Source organism: Tachypleus tridentatus, chromosome 2 (genome assembly GCF_004210375.1).
Source record: "Tachypleus tridentatus isolate NWPU-2018 chromosome 2, ASM421037v1, whole genome shotgun sequence".
NCBI lineage: Eukaryota > Metazoa > Arthropoda > Merostomata > Xiphosura > Limulidae > Tachypleus > Tachypleus tridentatus.
The window spans coordinates 41,590,648-41,604,518 of NC_134826.1; the positions used below are offsets into that span (position 1 = coordinate 41,590,648).

A 13,871-nucleotide genomic window follows, 5' to 3' on the forward strand; every position below is an offset into this window, starting at 1 on the left:
CGTAAAAGAGTAGCCCGAAAGTTGACGGTGGGTGGTGATGACTAACTGCCTTCTCTCTAGTCTTACACTGTTAAATTAGGGACGGCTAGCGCAGATAGCCCTTGTGTAGCTTTGCGCGAAATTCAAAACAAAAAACAAAACACCATACATTAGATTATTATAACATATATTTGGTTTTATACACCATATATTTTACGATAAACCAACTTTCACCAAGTGGCCACTTTATTAGATACACCTATCTAGTACTGGGTAGGACCTCCTTTTGCCTCGATAGAACAGTCTCAATTCTTCGCAGCATGAATTCAATAACTGGAAATGACGCATTATCCTGCACCAGCCATAAAGGACGCACATGGTCAGCAACAATGCTCAGCTGTATGCTTGTTGACATAAGGCAGGATAGACCCATGGATTTATGCTGTTTACGCCAAATTCTGATCCTACCATCTGCATGTCGCAGCAGAAATTGAGAATCATCAGACTAGGCGACGTTTTTCTCCAATCTTCAATCGCCCAGTTTTGGTGATCCTATGCCCATTTTAGCCTCATCTTCCTGTTCTTAGCTGACAGGAGTGAATCCCGGTGTGGCCTTCTGCTGCTGTAGTCCATCCGATTCAACGTTCGACGTGTTGTGCATTCAGAGATGCTCTTCTGCATGCCATTATTGTACAGAGGGAATATTTAAGTATTTGTGGCCTTCCTGTCAGCTTGAACCAATCTGGTCATTCCCTTCTGACCTCTCTCGCCTTGACACACTTGGCCATGCTGCGCCAGAAACCTGTAATGATTAAAATGCAACTGTATATTTTTGACGCTAACGATATTTTTAATCAAATTAAAATGTCAATCCTAAATCCATATACTAAGGTAATAATCGAAAACGTTTTTCATTAAAATAAAAGTTAATAATAACAGTATTCAAAATAACTAAATATGAAAAATTAATATTAATGAAACAAAACAAAAATGAAGCGTGGCATTATTTTCAAAACATAAAATAATTGTTTGCTCGTATCTATATATAATATACATAAACTAATCGTTTGTTTGGCCTGGCATGGCCAAGCGCGTAAGGCGTGCGACTCGTAATCCGAGGGTCGCGGGTTCGTGCTCGCGTCGCGCCAAACATGCTCGCCCTCCCAGCCGTGGGGCGTTATAATGTGACGGTCAATCCCAATATTCGTTGGTAAAAAAGTAGCCCAAGATTTGGCGGTGGGTGGTGATGACTAGCTGCCTTCCCTGTAGTCTTACACTACTAAATATAAACTACTAAATTAGGGACGGCGCGGTGCAGTAGGCTAACAACCTACTCACTTAAATACCTGTTGAAGAATCCGCAAGCGATTGCGGCCCTATGTTCCTTGATGGAATCTAACTAATCGTTTGTTTAGGTTGTACTCACAAACTACCTAATAATATACTCCAGTTTCGGTTTCAAAAGATTTACTACGTCAACAGGTATTAAGAGCCACGTTAAGCTTTGTTTTGTTTATTTGCATGGGATTTATTTTATTAATTTAATTGCGCCATCGTACGGAATTAATGTTTTTGTTTTTTACAACATTAACATCTTCGTTACTCACATAAACATTACGTTATCATATATTATAAATATTAATATACATACATATATTTATAAAAAAATATTGACAAATATACACAGACATAGAACAATGTTCACTGAGATTATACGTATAAACCATGTAAATGTCATCCTAAAACTTCCAAGACAGAAGCAGTCCATTAACGTATTTCACCTATACTTTCTTCTATCTCAACCTAGACCTGGTATGGCCAGATGGTTAAGACACGCGACTCGTAATACGAGGGTTCCGGGTTCAAATCCCCGTCACACCAAATAGGATCGCCCTTTTAGCGGTGGGGGCGTTATAATCTGACGATCAATCCAATTATTCATTGGTAAAAGAGTGGCCCCAGAGTGTTGGCGGTCGGCGGTGATGACAAGCTGCCTTCTCCTAATCTTACACTGCTAAATTAGGGACGGCTAGCGCAGATAACCTTCGTGTAGCTTTGCACGAAATTTAAAACTGTCTAAACCTCTACAAGAACATAAACTATACTTCGCAATATTATAATCTATAGACAGTTCCAAAATTTTAATTACAGATTGAATAAACCTAATGTGTTTCTTTACTACAGGCTGTGATTTTTTTAAATCTTGCTGTGTTGTATTCCGATGAGACAGCACTAAACTTATGAATTTACAACACTAAGATCGCGATCTCAATTCCCAGCAGTGGACAGAATAAATAGCCCGATGTTGTTTTGCTCTACAATAAACAAACTCCCTGTTGCATCAGATATATGGTGATCTGATAATTTCCTAAGGTTTGTCCATAGTTATTTTTAAATTTTAACTGTTTTTTTTGCCATTCAGTTTCACTTTGTTGCATGAAAATTGCCTATTTCAGTTTTGAAGCCAGTTTGAAAATAATACTGTGTTATTGACGTACAAGTATATACCTCTGCTACCGATAAAATCACCATAAATTCAAAAGTTCCTGTTTTTGATAACTAAGATAACTTGATTACCCTAAGAGGCAAATACATCTTCTGTTGGATATTAAATATTATAGATGGTAAAAACAAAAGGATATGTAAAGTCTTCCATATAAAAGTGTTTATTATGACTAGTTCCCCTACCATTCGATAAGCGAGTCGACATGTTTGTAATGACTAAAAATAGCTAATTTCACATATCGTTGCGTCATAATACCATAATTATATAGTTTATATAGTAATAGTTTAAAATCCAAGGTATTAAAAACATCGCTTTCCAGTGGAATAGCGGTATGTCTGCGTACTCACACTACTAAAAACCGGAATTCGATATCCATGGTGGGCAGAGCACAAAGAGCCCATTGTGTAGCTTTGTGCTTAATTTCAAACAAACAAAATTAAAAACATCGCATCCCAGTGGCTCAGCGTCTAAGTTTTCAGGCTCGCGACGGTAATATTTGAATTTCGATACCAGTGGCGGGCAGAACAAAGACAGCCCGTTAACAACAACCAAACTAAACATTAAAAAGTCTCAAAGTAATCTACAAGTAGCTTTGGAAAAGGTTGTACGTACCTTGTGTTGGTATAGCAAAAGTAAGGCTAACAGTAATAAATCCGTTTTCTTTACTTGACAACGTATTTTACAACGTTTTGACAGGGATCGTAGATGTTAGTGCAGTGAGTCGTCGTAGGGTAATTACTCAAGGCACCTCGATGTGGCTTTCATAAAACCCAACAACAACCAATATATATGTAAAAACGGCTGGTTTGGGTTGAGAATTTTTTATGTGGAGGAGCGAACAACGTTTCGACCTTCTTCGGTCATCGTCATGTTCACGAAGAAAGAAACTGACGATGACCGAAGAAGGTCGAAACGTTTCTCGCTCCTCCATAAAAAAAAAAATTTCTCAGCCCAAACCAGCCGTTTTTACATATATATTTCTCTACAAGTGGGTTTTCTCGTCATCACTGACCAACAACAACCATTAAACAAATACCAGTACGCATACATACAGAACGTTTGTTAAGTAATATGTATAAGCAATATAAAAGTCGTCCAGAATCTTCTTTGACAGTTCATTAACGCTATTTAACTATACTACCCTGTTTGTTACTTTTCTGTGCTGTCAAAAGAGATCTATAACCTGATTATCTGTTTTGATGAAAGTTGTTTATATGGTAAATCTATTTATTAAAAAAAAAGTTCCCAGTAGTAATATTTTTATCATATTATCTAGTACAGTGGATCGCAAAGTGTGTTTCGCAGACTACTGGTAGTCCGAAGTATGGTACAGAATACAAGTCTCACAGATAACAGCGCCATTATTTCTATTGTTTCTAATGTATTCTCTTTGTTTTTGTTTGAAACCAAAATTAAGAGTAAAAATATTTTTATTTCTTGCTTCTGAAGCTAATATGTGATGCTGTGCCCACAGAGCGCATAATTCTTCTGGTGATTCAAGACAGTACAAATAGAAACGTCCGTTATGTGACGTCATTTTAGTGTCTACAGACTGCTTAACAGACTACACACTACTGTATAATTGTGGGAGTAGTTGAAACAGGTGACTTTTTCATTTACATACAGTTACCTAGAGTTTAAACTTTAAAGTGTTATCTTGAGTCTCAAAACAACATTATACTGTCATATAATTGGTCTTGCATTCGAAGACTTTTTTATGAATAACATATAAACCCTTATAATTATCGATTAACCGATACTTTTAGCATGTATCAGAGCATCATTTGAACACAATGCTGGTAATCTAATTCATGCTAATATCAAAGCGATTTCTTTAAAAGCAGGTTACTCAGACTACAAGAACATATTTTCAACATTATTGATTTTTCTCAAATTTCTTTTAGTAGCCCACGATATTAGTTCCCTCTATCATCTCTTGTCGGTATTTAGGTATAAAGACTCGAGGGGATCAGGTTCATTGATCTTTTCCTCTTTACTGTACGTTGATGCACAGAGAGAGAGAGAAAAAAAAACGTGGCAGGCATTTTGGTTTAAGATTTAACTGCCCCTAGCTGGAGCTCTGGGTCAGAATCAGCAGGGGGCGCTCAGAAATTCACTTTCCATTCCGCTCGTGACTGGATAAAAGGTTAAGCCACGTGAGGGTGGAATGGGGGGGAAGAGAGAGGGAAAGGAAGAAAACACACACACACACAAGTTTGCTTATTTACATATATAAATACCCACACACATTACTGACACATGTATTAACAAACAAACTGTGGTTATGGACGGCAAACAAGCTTCTGTTAAATGTATTTATAAATGCTACATGAGGGCCAGAGTAAATCACACTTACTCCGGTCCATTTCAGGGCAATATCCATGTATTATTTTCAGATACATTCGTGCAGAGATACTGTTTCTCACAAACATTTCCATAATATTCTATACTTTCAAAAATTATAGGCTTAAATTATGAAGATTTATATAAATATCCTACAATGTTTTTAATTAAGTTTGTAACTACTGTGGGGTTTTGACTATAAATTAGGTGGCCTGTTTTTATTTTATAGGTTGTCCAGAAATAAATGTCGGAATTCTCACAATGACATTTAGAAGATTAATATTGAGTAACTTATCGTTGGTTTGTTGGTTTAATCCAACGTTTGTCGCTTACAAGATGTCTTAATTGTCTGTTGTTTCAACTCTACTCAGAGTAAGTTTCGCAATCCCCAAGGCAGCATGGACAAGAAGGACATTCGTCTGATTTTTCTCTACGACTTCAAACTTGGACGAAAAGCTACCAAAACTACACAGAACATCAACCAGACATTCAGCCATGGATCTGTTACTGAACGTACAGTTCAGCGTTGGTTTCAAAGGTTTTGACATGGAGATGAAAGACTTGAAGACCGCGAAGTTCGTGAAAAGAAGCCGTCCTTAGATGAAAACACATTAAGGGAAGCAGTTGAGACAGACCCTCGCACAACAGTACGTGAGCTTGCAGAAAAGCTAAGCATAAGAAAATCGAGCATTGTAAATCACCTGAGTTTGATTGGAAAAACGAAAAAGTTGGATAAATGGGTTCTGCATGAGCTGACTGAAAATCAACAAAATCGGATTTATGAGACCTGTCAGTGATGACTCTCCAAAAACTAAACGAATGGGGATTCAAGGTTCTGCCTCATCCACCTTATTTCCCAGACCTTTCCCCTACAGATTTTCATTTTTTTCATGCGTTTTGACAACCTTTTGAACAAAAAATGCTTTCAAAACCAGGCAGCTGCAGAAGAAGCTTTCAGGGAGTTCAATGATTATAGAAACTCTGATTTCTACAACAGGTGTATAAACAGCATCGTTAACGTTAACAAAAGTGTGTTGAAGCAAATGGTGCTTACTTTGATTAAAGCATGTTTTACAACACTGGTTTATATTTTTCCAAACTTTGCAGTTCAAAAACGATATTTATTTCCAGACAACCTAATATATATATATATTTACTGGGGATAGGTGCTTAGGACTATCTTCATCATGTATGTGGTATCTGTCTAGTTCGCATAATAAATATACATATATTTTGCATAATAATTTAGTGTGTTATGTAGGAGTTTATCTGTTACTGTTTCTGTGTTTGAATATTTGTACATGAAATCAGAGGAAGTTATTTGAGCGGCTTCATATGATGTTTTGAGTAACATGTTTTGTGTTATTTAGTTTGTACTAGTTTTAGTGTTACGTTTACTCATGCTGGGGTTGCATAGTCAATTATGGGTCGGATGTATGTTTTGTAAATTTTTAATATGTTGTCGGCTGTTGCTCCACTGTTTTTACAAGTTAGACTCGTAGCATAGTTTGTTTTTGGTTCTAATATTGTTTAGGTGGTTTCTCAACCTGACTTTTGAGTCTATGTTAATCCTAGAAATTTGGTAGATGTACAGTTGAAGAAGTGTTTCGTTCAAATATAACTCTGGTTGCTCTTTCTTATGTTTGGTTAAGTTTGTGAAAACCACAAGTTCGGTTCTTGGTTTGTTGATTTTAATTTTGATTCTATATTTTTGACAGTACTCATTTATTTTATTTAATTGGGGTTGTAGCTGCTATTGATGGTGTGGGGATAATTTTTCAGACTTTTACATCATCAGTGAACTGTGACGAGTATCCACGATTTGGATCATTCAGAGGCATATTGTTAACACACATGACGAAGTGGATAGGGCTAGCTACTCCTCCATGAGGGACATCTGCCTCTGGAGTAAATAACTCTGAGAAGGTTCCTTAAACATTTATTCTACATTTTCTGTTTTTCAAAAAAGTTTGGGAGAAAGCAAATAATTCCAATAATAGTTCCATTTTTTTTTTTTAATTCGGAACCGGAGACAGTTGTATCATACAGTGTCGAAAGCTTTCTCAATGTCGAGAAAGCATGGTACAGTGCATTTTCTTTTATTGACTTTGTTTACTATGGATTCAGTTAGTCTAACTAATTGATTAGTTGATTATTTGAATTTTCTGAATCCTTTCTGTACTTCAGGTAATTTCGATGTTGTTTCTAGGAGTGTGGAGAGTCTGTTGCTGATTATCCGTTTTATAATTTTGTCTACACAGATGGTCAAGCTGACTGGACGGTAGCTATTTTGTTTATTTGCTGGCTGTACTTCTTTATGGAACATTAATATGTTTGCATGCTTCCAAAAAACTTGGATATGTCCAGCGATATACCAGAGGATTATATTCCATATAAGCAAAATGGCACGTACCTACACAGAATCTTGAAAAAAAACAGAACAGAAAATAATCATTTAATTAATATATGTGTACTTTAATTAATATTGATCAGTTGTCCCTAATTTTTAGGATCCAGACAACAGCTGGTGAACATCAACCACCGTTAGCTCTTTGACCAACAAACAGTGAGATTAACCGAACACATAATATGACTGAAAGGACAAGCATGTTCAGTAACAGGATTTGAATACGCGCCTCGCGAATTGCAGGTCGAGTGTTCTAACCTACGCCAGGTCTAGTTGTCGGTGATTTCAGCTGTAGTAGCCGTCTCGAACATCTATATCTTGAGATATATATATAGATATATATTGGCTGTTAGTCTCAAGTATTTCAATTATTTGTACATATTTATATTTAAAATTCGTATAAATTATTTAAACTGGGAGCTTTTATTTCAATAAGTGAATTAATGAAAATTATGAACATTTTAAACTTCATAGTTTTGTTAGCTGTGATTATATATTTGGATAATATTTTTTTAGAAAAAAAACATGAAACAAGTTGCATCTCACGCATAGTTTTGGGTATGATATTTTTATATGCTGAATAGGATGTAGTTGGTTACGTGCAAAAAGAGTATCACACTAGCCAAAGGACAACTACTCCTCCCTCCAGTTATGGAGTTCCATCAGGGTACGTTTGTCTGTGCGCAGTACAAGAAGTATCACACGATCCGAATTTCAAATCACCGCCACAAGGAGTCAGTCTTATTATTTACATCTTTCAATGTTAGTTATCGTGCAACGTTTTAAAAATTATTTTAAATTTAAACACCAGGTATTCAATGTTTATAAGATTATTTGAATTGGACTCGTTCTTGGTTCATTTTAACTGTTTAAAAATAAACGTCTAATTTAATGAAGAGTATATTTTTATTATTTGTGCTTCTTATAATTATCATACTTAATAATTTTTTTTGCACCAAGGATTTGTTTAATTATTTTCAATGCTATCTCTATCAGGGCTTTTGTTTTAGTTTCAAAACACGCTTACAATGTTTTAGCAATTAAAGGGCTGTCATTTTAATTATGCTAGTGAGCTCAACGCTCATGTTTTATCTTCTTAAATCGGAATGTGAAACTCCTACTTCTGGGTTTAACTTTAATAAGCCAAAGGTCATATTTGCTAAAAGTGGAGTTTTGTTTTGTAAGCACAGTTTAAACTTTGAAAGATTTGTGTATTGTTTTCGTCGTTGTTGTGTCAGGTTCTGTCATATATATATATATATATATGTCTTTACTTTACTATTATACACACTTTTTTCCGAAAAGCCTCAAAAGAAAGAGAATAAAATTTAAAGCTAGATTTTCGCTAGATTGAATTATCTATACGAACTTAAGAATTCATGGAAAAGCTGATGTCTTGAATCAGTAGCTAGCCAGTTTTTATTAACTGTTATATCAGTCTTTAAATACCTTTTTAAAACTATTTAGAAACAGTGGTAAAGTGGTTTATGACTTATTCCTATTTTCAATTATCTAGGGTAATTCAATTTAACATTTAAGGTTACATTGTCTCTTTAGTAAGTTTGTTTGTTTTTGAATTTCGCACAAAGCTACTCGAGGGCTATCTGTGCTAGCCGTCCATAATTTAGCAGTGTAAGACTAGAGGGAAGGCAGCTAGTTATCACCACCCTACTCTTGGGTACTATTTTACCAACCACGACGTGGATTTGAACCCATCGCCAACTCTTGGGCTACTATTTTTACCAACGAATAGTGAGGATTGACCAGACATTTAAAATACTATGCTTATTGCTTTCCTGATTTTAAATACGTATCAGATATTATTGAGGGTCGCAGGTTCGAAGGGTCGCAGGTTCGAATCTCCGTCACACCAAACTTGCTCGCCCCTTCAGCTATGGCGGTGTCATAAATGTAATGGTTAATCCTACTATTCTTTGGTAAAAGAGTAGTCCAAGAGTTGGCGGTGGGTGGTGATGACTAGCTGCCTTCCCTCTAGTCTTACACTACTAAATTAGAGACGGATAGCGCAGGTAGTCTTTGTGTAGCTTTGCACGAAATTCAAAACACAAACAATATTTAAAAGGAATGTGAAAAAACGTTTCGAAGTGTCCTGTAAATGTTTATCATGAATATTAGGCCTACATAACCTTTTACTTCGACAGCTTTCTCTTTTAGCATGAAACATTTAGTTGTAATTATATAATTATTTTCACTCTCCGTTAACCTTGCACATTTAGTTTTTGAAAGGCCTGTTATTGAATTATTTGAGTTCCACTAATCGTGTTTTTTAGTTGGTTTCGATTTGCTTTTTGTGGATTTCATGGATGACAGGCTTGAAACATTTCGTTAGAATTACCTTCTCTATAAACATATTTACTACACGTTAATATAATCAGTAAAATGTATCCATGTTAGCCAAGTTATGACGTATAAACATTAATACAAGTTAACGACTTAATATTTTTTGTTAATTATCAGCACAGAGTCCAACATGTGCATGAGACATTTTAACAGTTATGATTGAAAATATAAGGCTTTAGTTGTTGTTAGTGATGCAAGTTTTATACTATTCATGCAATAACAATAACAGTATATTTACAAATACTTAAATTTCAGGAATTAAACAATGTTGTAAACTATGAAAACAATGTGGTTTTTCATTGAGGTTTAACATAATGTTTAGGGACATGTTGGTCTATCTCGGCTGTCCCATCCTCTAAGGCAAACTAAAATTATTTAAAAAAAATTAAAGCAATCCCTTATCATTCACATATATATTGAGATTTATTTCAAACTCATTAAAATTTATAGCCTCTACAACATCCGAAGGCCAGCCACCCTATTTAAAAAATAAAATTGTCTTAGTTGAAGACGGCTTTCACCTTTCCTAAATATATATTTATGTCCCCAGTTCTACAATTCTCGCTGTTAAGTATAAAGAATGTTGACTCATGAACATGATCAGTTCCTTTTAGAATCTTAAACATTTCAATCAGATTCCCTCTAACTTCTTTTTTTTTTTCAATAAAAATAGTTTTAAGGATTTTAATCCCTTCTCATATGACAATCCCTTCATCCCAGGTACTATATTGGTAATTCTTCTCTGAATCCTTTCCAACAATTCATTATCTTTCCTCAGGTAAGGATCCCAAAACTGAACACAGTGCTCGAAATGTAGCCTAATCAGTGATCTATGCAATAAAGTCATAATATCTTTAGGCTTTTTTTCGATATTTCTGTTGATACGACTTAACATCCTATTTGCCCTACTGACAACACACTGCTTGGATGGCTTAAGAGACTGATCCGTCATTACACTGAGATTGTTTTGTTTTGCGACATTGTTAAACTTATTCTCATTCAAATCATAGTTAAAATTATGGTAACCCGTATGCACTATCCTGCATTTAACATAATTAAAACCCATCTACCATTTATTTGCCGAATTCACTGAATGATCCAAATTCTTTGTGAAGCAGCAGCATTCACTTTACAGTCAACAACACCCAAGACATTGTGTGTTTTCTTATAGTAAAGCCACAATAGGCTATTTGCTGTGTTCAATGAAAGGAATCGAACCTTTGATTTAAGCATTGTCGCACCTGGAGATCTCAAGACCTTGATATCCTCAGCAAAGTTAAGTAATTTATTGACCATTTCTTGATCCATGCCATTAATGTAAATCAAAAAGAGAAAAGGTCCTAAGTCTGAGCTCTGAGGTACACCACCTGTAACATTAATCCATTTTTAGTGAATTTCATTTATAACAACCTTCTCGGCTTTCTTCCATCAAGCTATTTTTCTGTCCAGTTAGTTAACACCTATAGAGATCCGTTTGTTTACAAGTCTTTTATGTGACACTTCGTCAAATGCTTCTTGAAAATCCAGAAACATCAAATTTACACCCTTATCTTCATCTACATTTACAGAAGTGTCGTTACTCGGTAAAATATGGAGATAGATCATGACGTTTGTGTTTCTCTTTGCCACTAGGATGGCGGTAGTGTTTTCAAGTGGTATTATATTTACACACACGAATGTCACTTTCATGCTTCTATTTGTAATATACCAGAAAAAAAAGCAAAAACAATATAAATTTAGTTGTGGAGTTGAGCGCCAGTGATTTACATTTTGAACCAGCACACGAACTACTTGGGAGTTTCTTCGGAATACCAGGGAGCAAGGGGCCATACTTTGAGAATCACTGATTTGTAATAAACCCTCATAACAGATTATTTACGATCTCACCGACGCGGAGAAATAAACCCTAGATTTTAACTTTTTAATTTCGTAAACTTCCCGTTGATCCATCTACAGACTTGTTCATAAAGAAGTGGACTCAGCAGATAGCCCGATATAGCTTTGCTATAAGAAAACATACATAAGGAACTGTAACTCGAGTGGCAATGCAAAGTAAATTGAGTAATATCTGGTGTAATTTTTTACAGTTCCCAAAATTTTAACTGACTCCTAAGGTTTTAATGTTGTCTTAAAAAGTAACTTGCTTTTGTTTTATATTCAAAAAGGTAATTAAAGGTCGAGTCATGAGAACGGTTGAATGTGACCTTTTTTTACATCGTTCCAATATTTTAGTTTTATGACTTTAACACTGTAGAGAATTGTTTAACCATAACATATTAACTTGCCGTTGTTATTTTGAAACTTTATTAAACAACAATCTATTTTTTTGACAAAAACCTGTTTGGTTTGGAATTTCGCACAAAGCTACTGGAGGGCTATCTGTGCTAGCCGTCCCTAATTTAGCAGTATAAGACTAGAGGGAAGGCAGCTAGTCATCACCACCCACCGCCAACTCTTGGGCTACTCTTTTACCAACGAATAGTGGGATTGACCGTCACATTATACACTCCCACGGCTGGGAGGGCGAGCATGTTTAGCGCGACGCGGGCGCGAACCCGCGACCCTCGGATTACGAGTCGCACGCCTTACGCGGTTGGCCATGACAGACAAAAACCTTCGAGTATTTAACTTTGCGTGTATTTACTCAGCTGTACTAAATTATAGAGGTCGTGGCTCGGGGTAAAGAAAATTGGAACAACGATTCCACTGTTGACCTTTTGCAAAATCAAATCGTTCTCGAAATTTCATTTTCTGGTTTCAGTGATGTCAATCTTAAAGATGGAAAAGAGGGTATCTTCATTAACGACCAACGTTTGGACAACAAAAATTAACATCATCGACACCAGGCTGTAAAAAAGAGCAGTAGGTAGCACACCTCATAGTCCCTCGTTGGCTGATAGCAGTCGAGTACAATATGGTGGTAAGTTAATAAAACCATTGATTATTTTAATATTGACATGACATAGTTAGGTGAGTAACGTATAAAATATAGTCAATATTACCTGTTAGAGTTGCTTGCTTTTCCAGTAATTGCTGAATTGGAAAGGTTTGTTTTTTTTTGTTTTGAATTTCGCACAAAGCTACTTGAGGGCTATCTGTGCTAGCTGTCCCTAATTTAGCAGTGTAAGACTAGAGGGAAGGCAGCTAGTCATCACCACCCACCGCCAACTCTTGGGCTACTCTTTTACCAACGAATAGTGGGATTGACCGTCACATTATAATGCCCCCACGGCTGAAAGGGCGAGCATGTTTGGCGCGACGGGGATGCGAACCCGCGATCCTCAGATTACGAGTCGCACGCTTTAACACGCTTGGGCATGCCGGTCCAAATTGGAAAGGATCGGTGAGTTTTCACACCAACTGCAATTGAAAAAACAAACAAACAAAATCAAAGTGTTAATAACTTTATGTTTGAAATCGTAATACATTTGTCTAATGCTGATAAGCTACGCAGTTTCTCAATATGAGTAAATATGTTGGGTAATTTTTAAATAATTTTTTTTTCTTTTGTGGCAAGTATTCGTTCCAATGTAGCGATCCAATTTCATTTTTAATATGGCGCCATCATGTACTGAAGGTAAATAACGGTAGAAGTAACACAAGAGAGTGCTGTCAGATAAGAGAAAATTAAGTAATTACTACTTTGTCTTATTGTAAACTATTCGCTCAAGATGAACATATTTAATAAATTTACGATACTGTTCTTGTGTATATTTAAAGATGCTTATCTAACTGATATTAATGGTTCAGTTTTAGTGTTTTTTTTTATAGTAAAGCCACAAAGGGCTATCTGCTCAGCCCACCGAGGGGAATCGAACCCCTGATTTTAGCGTTGTAAATCCGGCGACATACCACTGTGCTAACGGGGGGCGTTCAGTTTTAGAACATTATCACACAACAACAACAAAAGCTTATTATTGTCTGATAAGCCTGAATTTTTTTTATGATAGAGAATTGTTCAAGAAATATTCTACAGTGTGATGCATCTATAACCGCTCGGAGAGTCTGAATTCCATTTATTATGGAATTATAATAATTCCAGGTACGTTTTCTGCTGAATAGGATTTTGTTGGTCACGTGCAAAAAGTCTCGCACCAGCCAGAGCACAATCACTTCTCACTTTGCATTAGAAAGAACTCTGTTCTGAATGAAGAATACACAAATATACCTGTGTGAAAAGTATGAAAGTTAAACAGTATTCTCCGTACTAAATAAATCAACCCATTTTATATAAATTTTCGCTTAGCCATGCGATAGATTTCAACCTAATTTCCA

General features: G+C 35.8%; 1 protein-coding gene across 4 annotated transcripts in view; it reads left to right on the top strand.

Annotated features, from left to right (window-relative positions):
* LOC143241864 (patj homolog) overlaps nucleotides 1-13,871 on the top strand; it is a 234,461-nt gene that overhangs the window by 12,019 nt on the left and 208,571 nt on the right. For all 4 annotated transcript variants that reach the window (XM_076485174.1, XM_076485150.1, XM_076485164.1 and 1 more), the window contains exon 2: nucleotides 12,358-12,516. In XM_076485174.1, coding sequence (XP_076341289.1) covers nucleotides 12,511-12,516 — 6 coding nt within the window. In that variant the 5' untranslated portion in view covers nucleotides 12,358-12,510. The remainder of the gene's footprint in view (nucleotides 1-12,357; nucleotides 12,517-13,871) is intronic.